This window comes from Lactuca serriola, chromosome 5, assembly GCF_051521515.1.
Source record: "Lactuca serriola cultivar US96UC23 chromosome 5, Lser_US96UC23_V15, whole genome shotgun sequence".
Lineage (NCBI taxonomy): Eukaryota > Viridiplantae > Streptophyta > Magnoliopsida > Asterales > Asteraceae > Lactuca > Lactuca serriola.
In genome coordinates this window covers 20,814,538-20,836,924 of record NC_136412.1, presented here as the reverse complement: position 1 = coordinate 20,836,924, position 22,387 = coordinate 20,814,538, and the positions used below count along the sequence as shown (strand labels likewise).

Below are 22,387 nucleotides of genomic sequence, written 5' to 3'. Positions count from 1 at the left end.
AAATATCCTTCTACTTTTTGTTCCTAAATATCTTCCTACCCAATGAAATGATGACATGTGTAACATTTAATGTTCATTTAATAAGATTTAATGATATTTTAGGATATTAATATGACACATGTCATCAATTAAATGAGTAGGAAAATTTATAGGATTAAAAGGTAGGAGGATATTTAATTTCTCTTTTATATATTATGAGTTATGAATTATGAAAATGTCTTTATGTACAATTTATTGTTAGGAAAGTAAATAATAGAAAGAAAAAAATTATAAATATCCAGCCCATACATGATACAGACAGATAGACTCCTTTACAAATGGCGGAAACCACTAGATGCAAAACTAAGTCTATCCTTCAACTTCAATCCATACGCTTCCATTTTTGTCCCCACCATATCCCTACCCATCCTCACCTCGCCATGCCAATCTTCTTCCTCTAGTTCTCAATCCAACCCTCTTTAGCATTTTCTTTCAATAGTCCTCTGGTTATTATGGCTGTCGCCATGGCCTCTTGCGGGTGCACTATTGGAGTTTACACCAAATTAGTTGCATTCGAGAAGCAACCCATCTCTAAAGCTGCGTTCTTCGGTTCAGATCCTCTTAAACATCTATGTACTTCAACTAAACCAAGGTATGCCCCACCCGATTTCCTGTTTGTAATTTTGAGTTCCTTTAATTGGCGTTTCTTTTTAGAATCAATCTAACTCGATCCAGCTCTAGATTTCTTTAATAATTCGTAACGTTTTGTGGGTTTTCTGATTCCGTGTAAGCATATTTGATTAATGTGTGTACACGAACACGAGGATTGTTAATTTGCTGTAATTGATCGAGCAAATACGAGTTGCTGATTTGTGTAACTTTAGTCTTTAATCGTATTGGGCTCTAAACTTCTAACCGATTGATCAGCTGTAAATTATACATCCCTAATCCGAAGCTGATCTAGGAAGTGTTTGGATACGTAGCAATTATGAGTTCCCAGTGTTGGAGAAAACTAGAAAAGTGATTATATTATATATATTTTTTAATTATTTTTCTGTCAAGGTTAAATTGGGAAACAATTAAGGAGTCCAACAATCAGTTTTAGGGGTTTATACAAAAACGCGCGTTTTGGAGGCATATTGAATCACAAACATGAAAGATTTCTCTAAGTAATATGAAACATGCATTAGGATTTAGGGTTGTTATTCTAATTTTTGATTTGGGTTGTTACCCAGATTGTCATATTCATTGAGTACTATGATTCCAAAAGCATCAGCCACAGCCATTGAGGTATTAAGCAAGGGATTTGGTAACACCTTTTCTTTGAAGATCTGTTTGATTTCTGACTTTATGTTCATCGGATTTTGGTATGATTTGCAGGATGGAAGTTATCAAGAAACCGATGTGATTCCAACACCCAAAGTAATTATCGATCAGGACTCAGACCCAAATGCAACTGTTGTGGAGATTACCTTTGGGAATCGCCTTGGAGCTCTTCTTGACACTGTATGAACAAAACCTTCGAATTTATCATAAAGCAAATAAAATTTTATTATTAATTTAATAGATTTGCTATTGTCATTGATTATTGGGAAATGTATGAGCAGATGAATGCTCTAAAAAATCTTGGATTGAATGTTGTCAAAGCAAACGTTCATCTGGATTCTTCAGGGAAGCATAACACGTTCTCGATCACTAAATCGTAAGAGTATTGAGCTTAATTTATCTTCTTGGATCACATGTCCGATGTTTTTGTTTAATGTTTTCGATTTATTAAAGGGTCAAAGAATTGGTTTTGGTACAACAAATTTAAAAATTGAGTTGAATGTACATTTTGGTTACCCTTATGAACAGTTAATATGAATCCATTTGCAGCTCGACTGGTCGGAAAGTTGAGGATCCTGAGTTGCTTGAGGCCATCCGTCTAACAATTATTAGCAATCTTCTTGAATATCACCCGGTATTTATTTTTATTAATTATTACACCAATTTCATATTTTAATTATCATGTTGAATTGATGTTTTTGGTCATCAGGAATCAAGCGCTCAGTTAGCTATGGGAGAAGCCTTTGGAGTCGAAGCACCAAAACAGAAGGTACCAATCAATCAATATGTCATATGTTAGATTATTGTCAAAACGGAAGGGCGATTTCGTCATTTGGCTAATATTCACTACTGGTTTATCTTTGCCTCAGCTTGATGTTGACATTGCAACTCGCATCCGTATATCCGATGATGGTCCCGATCGAAGGTAATCCTGCATGTTTGACTTTGACATCTAAAAGTCAAAAAGCAACTCATTTGACAATTGATGTACGGAAGTCAAATACCAAGTTTGACTTTGAGAATTGATGGATATAATTTCGTTGCTATATATGTATACAGTTTGCTCTCAGTGGAAACAGCAGATAGGCCTGGGTTACTGGTAGACCTTGTGAAAATTATCACTGATATTAACGTTGCAGTAGAGTCAGGAGAGTTTGACACCGAGGTAACAATAATCCCGTTCATTAAAAGGACAAAGTGCAGGAAATATCAACTTAATTTACTAACTTTACTAATATTGGAAATGTAGTTTAACTCTTACCCATAATAGCAACACACACCAATAATAGCAAAATGGAACAAATAAAGTACATTACTATATTGGTAGAGAAATGTAAGTATGTTGCTATTATGGGTAAAAAATAAAATACATGGAGCTTTTTGGTAGTTAGAGAAAAGTAAGTTGCTATTATCATGAAACCGAACCAAACCAACCTACGTGGTGCAGGGTTTGTTGGCCAAGGCCAAGTTCCATGTGAATTACAAGAATAAGGCTCTCATCAAACCCCTTCAGCTGGTAATTAATACACACGACACCATCAAGTTTTAGCCAAATTTAGTTTTTTTAGAAGGTATAATTGACGATTCATTATTATTATTTTTTTTGCAGGTTGTCACTAATAGTTTGCGTTACTTTTTAAGACGCCCGTCAACAGATGAGTCAAGTTTTTGAAAATAAAACTTTATTGGATCATAATGGAAAATGCAGTAGTCCATATGATTAATGATGGTGTTGTGGTGTTATACCCCTTTTCCAGAAATACTTGGGAGTTTACATTACAAAATGTAAAGTTATTTACATTTATATGATACAAAAAAAAGGATCGACATTTCTGGTTCTTAAATTATTGTTAATCAATGTTAAAAACCCGGTCCAGTTGGTTAGAGGAAACCACATGCTTGGTATTGGAACCCGATTGTAAAATCGGTTCAAACCTGGTTTTTTTTTTGGGCGCATACTTTATTATTACATAGCCGATGGTTTGACAGGCTGCCACCATAGTTAGAGCCGACCAAAACCGAGACGACATGCTAACGTGACAAGAACTCGTTGCGAAGTAAACAAGTTTGGGTAATAGACTTGAATTTGGTCAACAAGTTTACATGACACAACATAAAAATAAAAATTAAACGATTAAAATTAAGGACACAACACAAATTAAATGATTAAAATTAAGGTCAGACTTTTTTCAAACATTTTTACCGTTTATGTTAGTCGATACAAAACTGCATGTTTACCATCGTGCACCAAGGCCTACTGCAATGCTCATCACGAAGGTTGCCGTTGTCGACGTGGCTACGGTCGTGGTTCGTGAACACCACCCGAACCTTTGTGGTCGGGCATGGTTGTTCGTGAAGCCAAAAACGATTGACAACTCCCAATAGCTAGCCGTTTGAACATCTCCACCTTTGATTAGTTATGTTTAATGGTATTTTTTTGAATTTTTTTATTTAAAACAAAACAACCATTTACTTATATAAATACCACAACACACATCCTCATTTTTACATCATTCTTCTTTTTATATATAAACATTTAAACACACAACTTTCTTTACAACCAAATACCATGAATCCCAATCAAAATAACCCCCCCCCCCCCCCCCTCTCTATCGAAACTGCAAACCCGATGATACTTTTGCGTTGGATACAACTCATCGCCAATTGAAGGAGAGAAGTTAGTCTAGGTGTAGGTATTGGCTTCTCAAGAGCCAATTGAAGGAGATAGTCAAACTTTAATTGTTTTTGGGAGAAAGTGAAAGTCGAAATCCCGACCAAATTAGTTCGAAGTGGCGCGATTTAGGCTAAAATGTACCGACTTTGAAGGAATTTACAACAACCTTAACAACGTACACAAAAACGGGTTAAACAATTTCGATATGTTTAAGGCGGTCTTAGATCAATATGAAAAAACAACAACCACCCACAAAGCTTTTCCATATCTCAAACTATGGCTAAAATTGAAAGATGCTCCAAAATGGAAATAGCAAACTGAAACAACTTCACAAACCTATTCCGGTTCATTAGCGTTTAAGAAACTACGATGCAACTTCCTAACAATCGAACGGACGAAGACACATCGACATCAATGATGATCCGATAGATTTTGAAAACGAGTAACCTCTTTGTCGGCCCATTGGAAGAAATAAAGCAAAAAAACGGGTTTGTCGGCTTCAAGATCTACTATTTAATTATCGATCATTTTGGAGACAAATTTGATCAATATGTCCAAATACAAGAGAGCAAGGCGGAGATGATGAGTCGGGTGGAAAAAAAATGGTAGAAGCGCAATCGTCATTTTAAGAGGCACAAACGATGCTTCAAACAAAAGCCGATATGTAGATATTAAAAATGAAAGCGGACGACCTCGAAAACGAATATTTGAAGATTTTTCGTGCAATGAAAGAATCTATTCGAGCCTGATATAAGAATATGGGATAGTTTTTTTAGTTATGTTTGGCTTTTTTAGGATTTTTTTTTAATGTTGCATTTTTTTTAATTAATGCAATTTTTTTTAGTATACCGTGGTATTTTAATTTAATGAAAAAACCAATTTTAAAAAAAAATATGTTTTTAATGTATTTTTGAATTAAAATAAAAATAAAAAATGATATGGAATGATCTTTTAGTGGTAGGTATGTTATAGATTTAATGATCGGATGTGATGTTGATGTGTCATCCATCACTATAATGATTATTGATGAGTTTAGTGGATGACCTAATATAAGTAGGTGAAAAAAAAATCTTGATTATTGAAAAATTTAATAACTAGGCCACCAAAAAAATATTTAAGTATAGATTGAAGCTGACTATAATTGCTAACTTTTGATTTTATAGTTTAAAGTAATAATTACAAAATATCATATTGTAAAAATACCTTAAGGGATTTATATTATGGAAAATTACCTAAACTAACCATCATGTGATGTATATTTAAAGAAATAAACATTTTTTCCTGACAAAAAAATATATTTTCAATTGAAATTTTGGAGTTCGAGAGAAAAAAACCCTTCATAATTTCAAGAACAAGTCCGAATATATTGCGGAATAAAAAAAGTTGTTTCTTGCTAAAATCTAACAAAAAGTTGAAGAAACATAGTAAATAAGAAATATGTATGATATTAGGGTTTAAAACCAGACATTTGACGGAACACATGTAATATTAAACACTTCGGAATTGACATTCAGACATTAGAAGAGAAATTTATTTGAAAAAAATCTCCGAAATTTGAAGAACAAGTCCAGAACCAAGCATTCAGGAGAAAGTTGTTATTTTTCAAAAACTTAAAAATGGTTATTTTATTTAAAAAAATCATTTATAAGGGTTTGTTTAGTGAATTTCCCTAGTATTTCTATCAATATAAATAATGCAAGTACTTACACAAGGTACCTTACACTATACATGTGTAAAAATCGAACTACAAAGTACAATATTTGAACACCCCTCTTAGTTTGTACGTAACTAATTGATCAACAAGGGACAAACAAATAAGAAGGTCACGCGCTAACATGACCTGAAGGTGAAGGTAGTAAAGAATACACTTTATCACAAGAAAGTAGCGTTCACGAGGTTCATGCATGTAAAGGCATATTTCCTTGACCACATAAGATATATATTTAGATGGTGTGGATATTATAAGTCCTCCATAAGACTCCTATACAATGTTGGGTTAGAAACATGCTTCCCATCAGAGGAAAGATTGAGTTTCGTATCCATCAGGTATTTCACATATTGCATGTGGTCATGTTAGCTCTCGTAAGAATTTCCTTAGCAAAAGAGGACTAAGAAAAAAATATTTGAGTTAGAGTAAGATACAATAATGCCAATGAAGAATGTTAGAGATCCTAAGTCTGGCATGAAGAACTTAGACAAAAGTCAATTAACAAATCTAGTGTTGAGAGAGGTAGAAGAGGCTATACAAATAATCTCGTCAACGTAAACCAGAAGGTATATAATCTCTCGCTATTATTTTGATACATGTTTTGAAAGTTAAAGCTTTGGTTAAAAGTTTGAAGTTTGCTATTATTTTTATACATATTTTGAAACTGTAAAGTAGTATTCCCTTCGATTGTATCAGTATCTTATCGATGTATTTATACACATACAAGATATAATGAATAACAACAACTAGCTAGATAACAGGAAGTTTAAAAGATCCTATTTATACATTTAAATGTTATATGCTAATACCCCCCGTCAAGCTGATTGGTGGTGGTCCAACATGCAACTTGTTACGAAATTGCTCAAAAAGAGGTCACGGAAGACTCTTGGTGAAGATGTCAGCTAGTTGTAGATGAGTGGGGATATACTTGGTGTGAAGTTTGCCAGAAGGAACGAGCTCACGAATGAAGTAATAGTCAATGTCTATGTGTTTAGAACGCTTGTGGGAGATGGGATTCGGGCTGAGAAAAAGTGCACTTTTATTGTCACACAAAAGAGTGGGTATGGAAGGTGGCAACGCATGAAGTTCTCTTAGTAAGTGAGTGACCCAAACTATTTCTGATGCTGTGTTGGCTATAGCCTTGTATTCGGATTCACAGCTAGAGCGAGACACCGTAGGTTGCTTTTTCGCGCTCCAAGATACTAAGTTGTCACTTAGGAAGATCGAGTAACATATGTCGACCGCCTTGTTTCAATGCACCTGGCCCAATCGGCATCCGAATAGCCTAAAACAGAAGAAGAGTGAGGGCGATGAAAATGCAAGCCATACGAAATGGTGCCTTTAACATATTGCAAAATGCGTTTAACAGCCTGAAAATGATCAACAATGGGATTTTGAAGGAACTGGCTGACTTGATTTACAACATAAGAAAGATCCGGTCGAGTAATGGTCAGATATTGTAGTGCCCCGACTAATGAACGGTAAAGAGTTGGATCGGAATAGGGCACACCAGCTGTTAAAAGTTGATATGTGGCACATAGTGGTGTGGCAACTGGTTTGGAGTCAAGAAGCTGAGCTCTAGTCAAGATATCATGGGCATACTTTGCTTGAGTGAGGAAAATTCCATTATTGGTATATGTAACTTCAAGACCTAAGAAGTAACTGGGTTTTCCAAGATCTTTGGTAGCAAACTCGTTATTAATACGAGTAATGAAGTTGCGAATGAGAGTGGAATCGTTCCCCGTGAGAATTATGTCATCAACATAAACCATTAGATAGAGAAGAGTAGATCGCTGTTTGAGGATAAAAAGCAAAGTATCAACACAGCTACACTGAAAAACAAGAGAGATAAGAAAAGAGTTTAGTCTTTGAAACCATGCTCCCGGTGCCTGTTTTAGGCCATAAAGTGCTTTCTTCAAACGATAGACATGTAATGGAAAACGTGCATCAATAAACCCTGTGGGTTGCTCCATAAAAACTGTATCAGTAAGTTTTCCATTTAGGAAAGCATTCTTTACGTCTAATTGGTGTAATGGTCAGTTTCGCATAACTACAATAGATAGAAAAATTCGGACCGTAGAAGCTTTAACAACAGGACTAAACGTATGAGAATAGTCAAGTCCAGGTACCTGTGTGAAACCTTGTGCAACTAAGCGTGCCTTGTAACGATCAATGGTGCCATCGGATTTAAATTTTGTGCGAAAAATCCATTTGTAACCAACTACATTTGCATGAGATGGTCGTGGGACAAGCTCCCATTGCAAGGCTCGCATTTCCTCATCCATATCCATAAGCAAATGAGCATGTTTAGATGTAGATTTAAATCCCTTAGGAATGGTGGTAGTGAGGAGAACTTGATGAAGAGCAGACATCCCAAGATAGGCTAAATCAGCGTGGTGCTTAGGCTTGAAAATACCGGCCTTGGAACGTGTGATCATGGAGTGAGATGGCACCACTGGTGAGTGGGGAGTAAGCTATTGTGATGATAGTGGAGGGCTGTCACCAGGTACCGAAAACTGATCATTAGCAGCGACTGGGGAAGGTAAGACCGTGGGTGCTGTTGGAATGGGCAGACACATCGGACATGGAGTTGTGGCTTTGCACGAGTCATGAGAATTAGCGGGCGATGTGACAACAGGTGCTGGAGTATATGTATTTGTTTGAGTAGTAGAGCTATTTTATCTAGTAGGTTCATTAAATGAAGAGAACAATAATTGAGATGCATCAGCAGACGAGGAATCATTGGCAAATGGAAAGCAAGATTCGTCAAATTTAGCGTGCCTGGTTGTGTAAATACGGTGTGTACTTGAATCTAGACATCTATACCCTTTATAGTTGGTGTTGTAACCAATGAAGATACAAGGGTGGCTTCGTGGGGCTAATTTGTTGGCTGAGTAATCACATAGATATGGAAAAACGCGACATCCAAATACTTTGAAGATGTCATAATTGGAAGGAGTTTGATATAGCACTTTAAAGGGGCTTTTGTTTTTAATGACTTTAGATGGGAGGCGGTTGATGATGTAGACTGCAGAGGTAAAAGCATCAACCCATAATGAAGCCGGTTCATGGCAATTAAATAGCATCGCGAGACCAGTTTCAGTGACATGACGATGTTTACGTTCAACTCTCCCATTCTGTTCAGGTGTGTGGGGGCAAGAGATACGATGATGAGTACCATTTGAGGTAAGGAGTTATTGCACCTTTTTATTTATAAACTCGGTCCCCTGTTAGTTTGAAATTTTTTGACCTTGCATGAGAACTGATTTTGTACGAACAGTAAGAAGTTTGTGAATATTTGTGCAAAGTCAGACTTGAGCTTAAGTGGATAGAACCACGTAAACCTAGAATGATCATCAACAAAAATAACATAGTATAGATAACCATCAGTGGATGGTAAAGGTACTGGGCCCCATAGGTCGCAGTGAATTAGGTCAAGTACATGAGTGGCACGTTTATAATTTTCATGAAATGGCAAGCGTTTGCTTTTTGACAGTTGGCAAAAAGAACATACACCAGGTTTTGGTAAAACAACTGTAAGAGATAAAGAACCAGGCTTTTGTAATAAAGAAATAATGTCAAACGTTACATGACCTAATCTACTATGCCATAATTCATAAGAAGCACTAGTCCTTTTATTCCTTAAACTGGCTAAAAACGTCTTATATCCTTGCTCAAGGATGTAAAGACCGCCCTCAACTCTACCCCTTGCAGTTATTTCCTTGGTGCTGCGATTTTGAATTGCGAAAAAGTTATTAGAAAAGAGAATATCAACCGGTGAGTCTCTTGTTAGCTTGCTGATGGAAAGTAAATTCTTGGTAAGGTGAGGGACTACTAAAACATCATGTAAATGTAGTTAATTTATTAAAGAATAGGTACCAATGTGGGAAATATTTAACACATTACCATTGCCAAAGACCACTTGATTTTGCCCAGAATAAGATGATGAGGAATCAAGATTTGGCACCGAGTTGGTCATGTGTGTGGAAGCCCCAGAATCAACATACCAGTCAGGACTTGAATGAGTAATGTCACACTGCCTTTTGAAAGCTTGAGCAAGATTAGCATCAATAGTGGAGCTCTTTTGATAAGTAGCAAGATCTGGACACGAAGATGCATAATGTCCATTTTTGCGACATAGTTGGCAGTGCGGTGGGCGCCGCCCTTATCCTCGTCCTCCTGAGTAATTGGCACGACCACGTCCTCTGTTTGAGTGTCCACCTCGAGTATTGGATGAAGAGGGAGAGGTAGAGGTGGTAGCGGTGAAGGCAACTGGTGTGGTGGAGGCTGAGTTATGAATGGAGGAGAGAAATAACCCGTGACTTTCCGCCTGGGAGAGGAGTTGGCGGAAGGATGGATAAACAGGAGCAGCACGATGGGCTATTGAAAACGATTCAAAACCGGAGCCTAGGCCGCACAGGAACCAGTGAATCTAATCAGTGGTGTCAATAGGGGAACCAATAGCCGACAATTGATCACAAATTGCCTTAAATTTCTTGCCATATTTAGTTACCGTGGAGGAGTCTTTCTGAAGTTGTCTTAGAGAATCACACAGTGTTTGTAGCCTTTCTCTGGAATCATGGTTGTAGGCCTGTTCCAAAGCAACCCAAATCGCACAGGCATTAGACAACCCTAAAGTCTCGGCCATGGCTTCCTTGGATAGCGAAGATTGCAAGATTAAAAGGGCCCTTTTGATCAATTTCATGCCACGTAGTGTAGACTGGATTAGGAGTGGGCTTGCCTTCAACTTCAATGGTTTGAACCGGGGCTGATTTGGAACCATCGACATGGCCAAGAAGGTTTTGATAAGATAAGAGAGGTTGGATTTGATGTTTCCAGAGAAGATAATTTGATGAGTTGAGTTTGATGGTGAGAAGGTGAAGAATAGTGGCAAGAGGAATGGCAAAATCAGATGAAGATGCCATTGAGAAGAAACGAGAAAAAGAATGAGATGAAAGAAAAAGGAAAAAAAAGGTGGTATGGCTAGGGTTTGGATAACCAACGCTTGATACCATGTAAAGTAGTATTGCCCTCAATTGTATCCGTATCTTATTGATGTATTTATACACGTACAAGATATAATGAATAATAACAACTAGCTAGATAACATGAAGTTTAAAAGATCCTATCTATACATTTAAATGTTATACGCTAATAGAAACATTGCTATGAGTGATTGTTTTAAAGGACATATCATGTTAAATTGGTTTTTATTTCTGTTGGACGAGTTATGCCTTGATTGAGTTTTTGTATTATGTTTTGAATGCATTTGTTTATTTTCAACCTAAGGATCACATTTTATATGATGCAAGATAGGAGGAAACCCGTAAGTTTTACTTCATTTATTTTCAATTTAAGATCATGCAATCAATTTTGTTTATTTTGTATGAAGTTTGTTTGCGATCAAGTTATATTGAACGGTTTATGATCATGGATTAATAGATTATGTATTTTATATCTTTGCATGAAGTTTAATTCGAGTATAAGTTATATTGAAAGTTTTAAACATGCTTTGTAAACATATTCCATTGCATGGCGTTTGACATAAGTTAAAGTTGTATAAAGTATTTTGAAAATGCAAAGTATGAATTAAATAAAAGATTATTTGAAATGTTTGGTTATTTGATGAGTCTTAAAACCATGTAACTAAGAGACAATTCATATTAAATATTTTATTTGAAATGGCATGTATCTTAGTTTTGGAAGCAAAGATTTAGAAGTATGGATTGCTTGAATAGTTTTAGAAGATAGATAACGTGACGTATAAATTCCTGATTATGATATTTGGTAAATTTTTATTTGCTTACTGTAATTGTGTATTTATATGAGTTTGTAACCCCCAAGTTAACGAATATGTTTTGAAAAATGTTTTATTGTGACCAAGTTTGAAAAATACAACTTAATGTAATAAGATGTCGTAAAAGTTTCTCCATTTTAAATGTATAAAAGATAGGGTGTTACATGTGAGGTTTCAGTCCAATTGATGGAAAAGATTTGTAAGACGAGAAAGAATGGGTGTAGGAAGGGTGAGTGAAAGTCGGATACTAACAAATTAAAAATATATTAAAATTCATGATTTTTAATTATCTACAAAACAAGTATAATATTTATATAAAATATATTTAAAAAAAAATAAAAAATGAAAAGTAGTCAAAGACAACCATTTCCTGATTTGTGGTGAGTAAAAGATAAATGAGTGGAAAACTGACATGAGATATAAAACGTAAATAAAAAACGAGTGAGTAGAAAATAAAAATTCTATGGTGAGTACACCCTCCGGTGAGTGGCGTTGAAGTTGATATCCCCGCCTCGAACCGTGTGCAAGACTTTATAAATCAGTTAGATAATATTCATCTTTCACACCGGAGCACGAATATCCGAATTGGGAAATTTCAGAGTGGAGAAATGAGGTGGGACTAACTATCCAGATTAGATGGGTCCGTTTAATGATGTAATATTCATCGATTATTAAGTTGACAAAATTAAATCTGAATCATTTAAATAAGTAATAGATTTGGATACAACTTTATAATGCAAAAGGCGTATGGTAGTTTAAAATTCATTTTCTTTATTTCTTTTGTTAATAATAACAACATTCACAGCATTAATATTCAACTTTACAAGACAAGAAGAAGACACCCAAGAGCTGTTAGAGATTGATCTGGGTTTGGTTTGATTATATTTTTATGTTGTACTTTTCGGTTCTAATTTGATTCGGCTGAGTTGAGTCTCAAACCGATCCCGTTTATGTGTTCCGTGTAGTGTGGTAGGTAGCCAAAAGGAAGAAAGAAAAGAAGTGTCAAGTGTGGCTCCTATGTTTTTCAAGTCAACTTGATCCGATCGGCACCCAACTGGGTGGACCCAACACAACCCTTACCAATAATACCTAACCCATCATCCACCAACCACACTTCCACTCCGATTTTACCCCTCTGATTACCCCTTAATTACCATCCTGTCCTCCTCCACCAACCCCCGCCAACGATCAACTCACCACCAACCTCCGCCATCCATATAAGCGTTTTTCCTCCCGAACAATTTCCAGCAACACACAACAAATTCCACAAGCTTCTTTGTTTATACAAAAAAAAAAGGATACTTCACGATGGAAGCAAAGACGGAGACCATTTTCCGATCACGTCTGCCGGACATTTATATACCCAAGCATCTCTCTTTGCACGCGTATTGCTTTGAAAATATTTCCAAGTTCAGTGATCGACCGTGCTTGATTGACGGCGCCACCGGTGTTGTATACAGCTATGCTGACGTCGAGCTCAGCTCACGAAAAGTCGGTTCTGCCCTTCACAAACTAGGCATCAACAAGGGTGATGTCATCATGATTTTGCTTCCCAATTCGCCGGAATTTGTCTTCTCGTTCCTTGGCGCTTCCTTCATCGGCGCCGTCTCAACAATGGCGAACCCGTTCTTCACATCTTCTGAGATCCTCAAGCAAGCCAAGGCTTCCGGCGCGAAAATCATTATCACTCAATCAGCACATGTGGCGAAGCTGAAGGACTTCGCATCGGAGAATTCGATCAAGGTCGTTTGCATCGATTCAGCTCCGGAAGAGTGCCTTCACTTCTCGGAGTTGGTTTCCGGCGATGAGAAGGAGCTTCCTGAAGTTGACATCTCGTCGGATGACGTCGTGGCTCTGCCGTATTCATCCGGGACTACCGGATTGCCAAAAGGAGTCATGTTGACTCACAAAGGGCTGGTGACGAGTGTAGCACAGCAAGTCGACGGTGAAAATCCGAATTTATGGATTCACAGCGAGGATGTACTGATGTGCGTTTTGCCATTGTTTCACATCTACTCGTTAAATTCGATCTTGTTGTGCGGATTACGCGCAGGGGCTGCTATTCTCATCATGCAAAAATTCGATATAGTTCCATTTCTGGAGCTGATTCAGAAGTACAAAGTCACAATCGGACCGTTCGTGCCTCCTATAGTTTTAGCAATCGCGAAAAACGCAGACGTTGTGGATAAATACGATGTATCGTCGATTCGAACGGTAATGTCCGGCGCGGCGCCGTTGGGCAAAGAGCTTGAAGACACCGTAAGGATGAAGTTCCCCAATGCGAAGCTTGGACAGGTAGGTAGTCAGTTCATTTCAGATAAATCCAAACCTGGAAGTATTTTTTCCTCAACTAATATACAATCTAGTCCACGCATCTATAGCATTGATGATTGATCTGTTCTGCATGATCGATAACAGGGTTACGGAATGACGGAGGCAGGACCGGTGTTAGCGATGTGTTTGGCTTTCGCCAAAGAGCCATTCGAGATCAAATCAGGGGCATGTGGCACAGTAGTCCGTAATGCCGAGATGAAGATCGTCGATCCAGACACGAATGCTTCTCTTCCTCGGAATCAACGCGGTGAGATCTGCATTCGCGGTGACCAGATCATGAAAGGTCAGTAGAATATCGAAGATCATCATAGATCTGAAATTCTGAATTGTTAATAATTCTTTTACTGTTTTACCTGAGATAAAAAAATTAAAAAGTTCCGGTGGTGAAAATTGATCATAGGTTACCTTAACGATCCGGAAGCAACAAAGAGAACGATCGTAGACGGGTGGTTGCACACCGGAGACATCGGGTTCATTGATGACGATGATGAGCTTTTCATAGTCGATCGATTGAAGGAGTTGATAAAGTACAAAGGATTTCAAGTTGCTCCAGCGGAGCTTGAAGCATTGCTGCTCACACATCCGCACCTATCTGATGCTGCCGTGGTCCCGTAAGTTATCGTCTTCTTAATTACCGGACATTACCATTTACCAGATCGACAATTTGGTGAATTTACTGTTTACAAAATTTATAATAATACTCTATAATTAATAGATATTCAATTATTCATATTTCAGAATGATAGATGAGGGTGCTGGGGAAGTTCCGGTTGCGTTTGTGGTTAAATCGAACGGCTCAACCGTCACCGAGGACGAAGTCAAGCAATTTATCTCCAAACAGGTAATTTTATGTTTCTAAATTTTAACCCATATGTCATTTTGCATTATTTTTTTCTTTGTAATGTCCAAAATTAAAAAAAAAAAAGCATTATAAAATGTATATACAATTTTATTTGCAAAATAAACTTATTATTTTTGTTATCATATCTATATTTAATGTAAATTATTTATTAATATAAAACAAAATAAACATGGGTACGGTCAACCCAACTTAAATGACATATATATTTCCTATTTGACTGAAACGTGTTCAATATATTACCTCGAGTCAAACCAGTAGTGATTATTTTCATGTTGCTACATGTGAAATCATCTATAAATTATTTGTAAATTACAGGTGGTATTCTACAAGAGAATTAACCGTGTGTTCTTCGTCGACACGATCCCTAAATCCCCATCTGGGAAAATTCTTCGTAAGGATTTAAGAGCAAAGCTAGCAGCTGGTATTCCAAAATAATCTATTTGCCCGTTTTTATCTACATTTATTTACGGGTGTTTTTCTTCCAAGTTCAAACGATCAATTATGATGCACACTACAATTTTTAATTTGTAAAAGTACGTTGATGCGTTGTATCTAGTCGATTTAAAATTGTAAGGAAAATTACCGAAATTTAAGTTGAACATTGTTTGTGTATTTGACTTTATTGGGTATAGTTGGATTGTGTTGAAGCTTAGCATTTTCATTTTGACTTAATTTTAGAATCATGGTGCATATTGTATGCATAATAAAGTGTTCCATTACTTTGAATAATGAAGTATATCATTATCTATTGATGTTATGGGGTGATCGAAGTAAGTTAACGAATGGTCGGAGTAAGTGAAACTGACGTGAGGTTATCTTCTATGAGTACATGATTGTATAACCTTCAAAAGATTGACAAATAACGCCAGTATATTATGATTATGCATATAACCAACAAATGGTGTTACTATTGTTTGTGCTTAAGATGATGATGGAGTTCCCAGTTAATATCTACAAAAAATAAATAAATAAATAAAATAAAATAAAATCCCAACCTTCATCATTAGTTTCCTAAAATCAATATGTTGAGCATGGAACCTTTTAACACCCGTAAGTTTAGGGCTAAAACTTTTAATACTAAAATGAATTTATATAAAAAATTAAATTAAAATAATCGAGTTATGAGTATAAATTTTGGTTTAAGTTAAACAAAATTTAATTAAGATTTCAATGCTTGTCAAGTTAAATTCAAAGTTAATTTTTTTTATATTAGGAATGACACTTTGATAAATCCATTTAATTAGAAGATGAACTTAATTGTAAATAATTTTGTCATTTAAGTTTGAGTTAAAGATTAGAGACTAAAAATGTTAACTTTTTTTAACGGCAAATTTAACCTACTCTTAAACTACACCTTAAGTCCACCTATATCCACAACGGAACTTGAACCCTCAACCTTAAGGAAGGAGGGCAACACTGGATAGATACCAAGGTTTAGGGGTAAATCTTGCCAATTATGGACATTCATGCATGACTTTGACTTAACTTAGTAAAATAGGGCTGAAAATAAATTGTTAACATATTAAATATTCTAGGTTTAAGTTAAATTTTCTAAGATAAAAATGTTATTGAAAGTCATTTTAGGAGCAAAGCTATAAATTAAAAAGTTAAGGGGGGGGGGGGGGGGGGGGGAGGGGAGCGTTACTGAATACGCTGCAAGTTTCACAGAAAAGATGAAGTTTATCCCATATTTGGTACCTACAGAACTCTCTAAGGTCAACAAGGGGGGAGGGAAGGGGAGTCATACTAGTTTCTATATTCATTTCAAACAACGAAAGGTGGGAGAATGAGTGCAATTCCATTTTGGGATAAAATGGTAAAACTGAAAGTTAATTTGAAGATCTAATGGTGTTTCTAAGCCAATTCATCGAGAAGAACCTCCAGGTATTAAAGTCTAACCATTTGATGTCATTTAAGTTTTTATAATTTGAATCTAGTGTTGGATTCTAGGCCTAGAACACTAATCTAGTGGTGTAATCTCGTTCTTATGATTGGAATTTTATTTATGAAGCTTTAATTATAGTTTCGACAAAGTTCAAAGTATAGTATTAAAAACCTTCAATTGAGTCGATGGTGGTATATTTATTTTTTCCTGAAGTTTTGAATCAAATTTGATTATATCACCATTGATATATAATAGAGTTTTATTATACTTTAGAGTTAGGTATTGACATCTTAATTGCAAAACATAAATGAAAAGCAAATATATAAGTCAATTTTGAAGTTTTGAAGTTTAAACTTAAAATTTATAGATGATTACTAAATATATTATTTGATTAGATGGTTATTATTTAAGAATGGTAGTACATGAGATTTATTTAATCCGTTACAATCATTATAAGTCATTAAAAATGGTGTTAGAAACAAATTAAACAAAGCAATGTGCCATTTTTAGGAGTTTTCACATTTTTATGGGATGTATCCACATTTAACTCGGACCAAATAAAAAATTTGTAATGTCCTAGAAGTGTATTTTAATCTATCTTGAGTATGGGGTTATCTGGGGTGTTCATAATGTTATATAAGGTCAAGCATGATAATTTTAAGAGGTTAATAAGTGTCATTAGGTGTATATGAATATAAATAAAGTACTTAAGATTAATTAGGTATGGTATTTAACATAATTATACATGTGTAGGTGGTCATGAACTCTTCTTAAACTTTGGGCATCTTGGGTGGATGTTATACTATACTCTAAGGTGTTCATGAATCCTTCTCATACATTGAGAGCTTGTTAGATGTTAGTCTAAACTTAAAGGCGAGTTCATTACCCAAGAATACATGTTCATATTGCATATTGAATTTTGAAATTCCCTTTTGGGTGAATCACTACGTGCATATATTATGGTAAATATTATATATATATATATATATATATATATATATATATATATATATATATATATATATATATATATATATATATATATATACTAGCCGTTTGCCCGCGCTAAGCGGTGGGTGCGAAATTTTTTTTCAGAAAGTAATTTCTAGAGTTGATATTTTTTTTTTGCAAAAAAAAAACTGATAATTTAATTTACATGTTTTATAATAATAAAAAGATTAAATTATAATTTAACTTATAGTTGAATGATTTACGTTGTCAACAATATAGAGATCTTCAAAACAGGTAAAGCCACTAATTTTGATCATATGGTTTTAATTTGTAATAAACTTTATGTAATTATATATATATATATATATATATATATATATATATATATATATATATATATATATATATATATATATATATATATATATATATTTGTGAGAGGATTTTAGTGATCATTTCAAGTTTCTGTTTTAACCCTTAGATATTCTAACTTCTTTTTCTATCTGTTGGATGTTTGAACTTTCTTTTTTCTTGCACTTTACATGTTTTTTTTCTTGTTTTTTTCTTCACCTTCTAGACTTCCCTTTGCTATCTTTGCTGCTCTCTTTCAGTTTTATATTTTTTCCTTCATAGAATTTATTTTTTGTTTTACCCTTCATCAAAGATTGTTAACTCAATTACTTTTATTATTCGTTAATTATCATTAACGTATAATTAGCAATGGAACAATAAATGAAACCATTCTACAACAAATTTAACAGTAACTTTATTGCAGACCTCTAAAGCTTAAATCAAAAACTCGGTAATAGAATGTAAGCATCGGTTTTTAAAAATGTAGTCTTTTCCTGTTTTCACTGTTAAAAATAGAATATTTTTTACTCTGTAATAGAATGTAAGCATCGTTTTTTAAAAATGGTCATACTCTTCCTTAGGGGGATGTGATCAGAAACTCGGGATTCAACAGAATGAGGTAAGTAATGAGTATATAATCGACAGTCTCACAAAGTCATCTTCTGTTCTTGGGTTGGACTTGAAGATTAAAATGGAAGCTGTCAAAGTCAAAGATCCTGCAACATTAGTCAATCATGAAATAAAAAAGTTATATAAGAGAACATATGTTGAATAAATAGATGAAATAGATTGGAGAAGGAGTGAGAATGGATGGAAAATCAGAATAGAGTATTTAGGTATTTTGAACCTTGCACATGTCGCTATTTTTTTCCGGCAGGAACAGAAGGTGAAGATAGCAATCAAATCAGTAAGTGATACAAGCAAAATACCATGGTTTTGTAAGCAAAATGAATTACAAAGCCACACACCCAATCACATTCGCATGAAAGTAGAATGTAAAATCTATAATTTTACCACAAATGAACTCCATATCAATCTCAATACAAATGCAAATAAGTAATAAACAAAAAATGGGAATCAAGATAAACCTTACTAACAATCGAATCATGTCAAAATGCTTCGAGATGAATATTTCAACTACAATTGATATTGATTGATGGGTGATGGCCAAGACTTGGCTCCTGTATACACAAGCAAACACACAGTGGTGATCTTGCGAGCAAAAACAGAGTGTGACACTTCTGAGAAAGGCGGCGACCATAAACATGGGTTACGTGTTCCTCACCCAAACCAGATCAAAGAGGAGTCATTTTAACCCTAAAATCAAGCCCATGCCGAGTCCGACCTCGAGCAGCAAGTGTGCAGCGATGAAATATGTATCGTTGTTAAATGAAAACACAAATCAAGAGTCGTTTTTTTTCTTTTAGCAGGAACAAAAGGTGAACGATCTGATGGCGGTGGTATTTTAGAAATAGGTGATAAAATAGGTTAAAAATGACGAATTCTAGCTTTTGTTAAAAAAAATAGGGGAAAGAGGCCGAGAAATCAGGATTCAATGAGGCCGAGATCTTAGGATTCAATGAAGACTCGATCATATTAGAGATTAAATGAATTGGGTCAAAAACTTTTATGCATTAAGAATTGTTTATGCCGATAAATGGGGAAAAGATAAGGCCGAATAAAATACGATTAAAAAGATATGCATTAGATAGTTGTAATTTATGTTTAATATACTGGACTATTTAAAAATTTAAGTGGTATAAAGATTTAATATTATTTTATTAATATCTAATTGTACTTTAAGCTTAAACACTTGGACGTCTTAAAAAATATTATTATTTTATTCAATCTATTTATAGAAATAGTTAGATTTATTTTATAAGGTAGTATATATATATATATATATATATATATATATATATATATATATATATAATATGTCATGAAATAAAGTTTTGTAAAGAATTCTTGAAATGGGGGCACAATTCATTATCTTGGAATTTGACTTTGAACATGGTTATATGCATCCACTTAATATGGATTGGGTCATGGTATGTGTAACATCCATCTTCTGGTTAGTTCAGCTAATGACTTAAGGATTTTGAGAATAAAGTTTTAGGGAAAAACTTTTAGCTGTGGCACGATAGGGGAGCCTATCACGACGGCCACAACATTAAGTAACGACGTAGTCCGGTGTGCATTTCAACATGATGACTGCTAGGCACTAAACCCTAGATCCTGTGTCTTGAGCCCTATTTAAGCAAAGTGTTGATTAGGGTTTCATCTCATTTTAGCCTCCGCTCTCTAGAAGAGAAACCTTAGCTTAGTGTGTGATGTTGGTGCAGACTATACCTATCTAGTTTTAAATTTATATCCTAACTACTTATCTACTATTGCACCAATAAACAGTGTATCTAGTCGGATTGTAGTATAATAAAGTAAGTTGGGGTTGAACACATGGAATTATATTTAATTAACTAAAATAATTACTAAAAATTAACCTAAAACAAGCAAAAGTTAAAAGGGGTTTTTCTATTTGATTTTACAAGTTCAAACAAACTTAAACGTTTAACTAACGATTTTAATAAATATACTAAAAACACTTCCGTTTAGTTTGAATCCACCTTTTCCATATGGTTAGTTACTAATTATGGATTATTAAAGTTGGTTACCAGTTATTATGTAATTAGCAATTCAAGACCAAATTTACTAATATTTTCACCAATTCATGAACTACCTTGTATGGTCATACATAAGCAAAACACAAATTTAGTTATTAATTATAGATAAGCTATGTAAGATTTATCTAAGCAAACACAATTATGGTTACAATTTATGTTCTCTAGCACAACTAAATTTGTTATTTTTATTACTTTTCTAAGATTTGGTTGATTCTAGCTCTAGTAATTTAATGGTCACTAAATCACTAGGTAATCACATTCATGTAAGTTAATGGTCACTAAGCTACACTTAGCTTGGATTCAAGCAACAAAATCACAACTTTAACATGCTAGCTAATGATAATCAAACATAAGCACAAAACCAACTATTAAATCCATAAATGTAATGTCAGTGTTTCTAGGCTAAACATTAGTATGATGGTGTAATAGTTAGGGTCAATAATTATAACCTACTTTGAAGTAATAAAGATGAATTATTTGAATATTATGTAAATTCTGTGATTTTTTGTGCATTATACTTATTTATAAGATATAATAAGTTAAGAATAAAAATAAGCGTCAAAAATAAAATAATAGATAAATCAAACATCTATAAAGAAAGTTGTAGTGGTCGAGACAAGGATTATGGGGATATAAAGAACGTCGAAATCCAAGTTATAACGAAGAGGTTATGACTCGTCGAAGTTTTGCGACAAAACCGACATGACACCGGGAATCGTAAAAATTGAGTTTATGATAAAGTACTTTTTAGCTTTAGTTGTCTAAAATAAAGTTGTATGTATGTCTCCACCTACACGTGGATATAAAGAACGTCAAAAACGGAGTTCGTATGCAAAAGTTATGACCTTCCAAAGATGTAGCAGTCTAAGGGCATGACACGTGGCAGAAACCCTAATCAGCCTCAAGTCTACGACGTGAACATGAAGTCCATGATGTGAAACTAGTTAAAGACACTATTTGAGGTTAGAAAACACGTGTTAAGTCTACAGGAGTGATGTGTTAAGACTCCATGACATGGACATAAGATTCACGACGTGGAAATGTCATCCGGACACCTTTCAAAGCTAGAACGCAGATGACAAGCCTACGAAATGATTCAGCCATGCACCACGACATGGGCATAAGACTCCACGGTGTGAACATGTTTTGGGCAACCTATAGATAGCAAGTTCGACCCTTATTCTTCTTACACCTAAAACTTCTTTCTGTCTCTTGTTTGCTGAAAGCATTCCGCATCCTGAGCCCGATGGTCACGAACCGCTGAACGTTTCTAGTTAGATTCTATCAACTCACGCTTCTAAGGTGAGTGCATAGTTACTTTCATCTTACACATATATATGAAGTATTTTATATAAATTACTGTTGGGATTTAGGTACTATAACACTCTTATGGTGCACATACAACTTGTAACATCCCGGAATATCAAGAGTAAAGTTGAAGGGCTAAAAGAGTAAATTGGGAAGGGGAACTCGGCGAGTCCATGGGTGGACTCGGCGAGTAGGGTCGCGACTTTGGTCGCGTGTTAAGTGGCTGACTCGGCGAGTCAGCGGATGGACTTGGCGAGTAGGCGCTGAGTGGAGAAAACCCTAAATCCGGAGGATGAGCCCTATATAAAGAACATTATACCCTCTCCCCAGCCTCTTTACCCTCTGTTGAAGTCCAAATAGCCCTAAGACGTGATTGTGAGGGATTAGAGAGCAATTGAAGCTTGGAGAAGTGGTTGTTGAAGAAATCTTGAAGGAGAAGAGACTTGGATCAAAGGGCTTTGCAAGGATCCGGATTAATCTTCTCTTGGAGCTTCCTTTTGAGGTATTATTTCATTGTTTGAGCTGCTATTA

The 22,387-nt window shown here is 35.1% G+C and overlaps 2 protein-coding genes across 2 annotated transcripts; both read left to right on the top strand.

The window, feature by feature from the left end:
* The first annotated feature begins 352 nt into the window (after positions 1–352).
* LOC145052161 (ACT domain-containing protein ACR11-like) lies at positions 353–3,149 on the top strand. Its single transcript, XM_078999975.1, has 10 exons — positions 353–631; positions 1,215–1,269; positions 1,360–1,485; positions 1,587–1,681; positions 1,855–1,939; positions 2,015–2,074; positions 2,175–2,230; positions 2,365–2,470; positions 2,753–2,821; positions 2,915–3,149. The coding sequence occupies exons 1-10, from the start codon at positions 492–494 to the stop codon at positions 2,975–2,977; spliced, it is 855 nt and encodes a 284-aa protein (XP_078856101.1). The 5' UTR covers positions 353–491; the 3' UTR covers positions 2,978–3,149.
* Positions 3,150–12,433: 9,284 nt separating this feature from the next.
* Positions 12,434–15,292, top strand: LOC145052160 (4-coumarate--CoA ligase 1-like). The gene is made up of 5 exons (XM_078999974.1): positions 12,434–13,779; positions 13,903–14,101; positions 14,219–14,429; positions 14,557–14,659; positions 14,996–15,292. Exons 1-5 carry the CDS (start codon positions 12,793–12,795, stop codon positions 15,113–15,115), a joined length of 1,620 nt encoding a protein of 539 aa, XP_078856100.1. The 5' UTR covers positions 12,434–12,792; the 3' UTR covers positions 15,116–15,292.
* Positions 15,293–22,387: the final 7,095 nt, after the last annotated feature.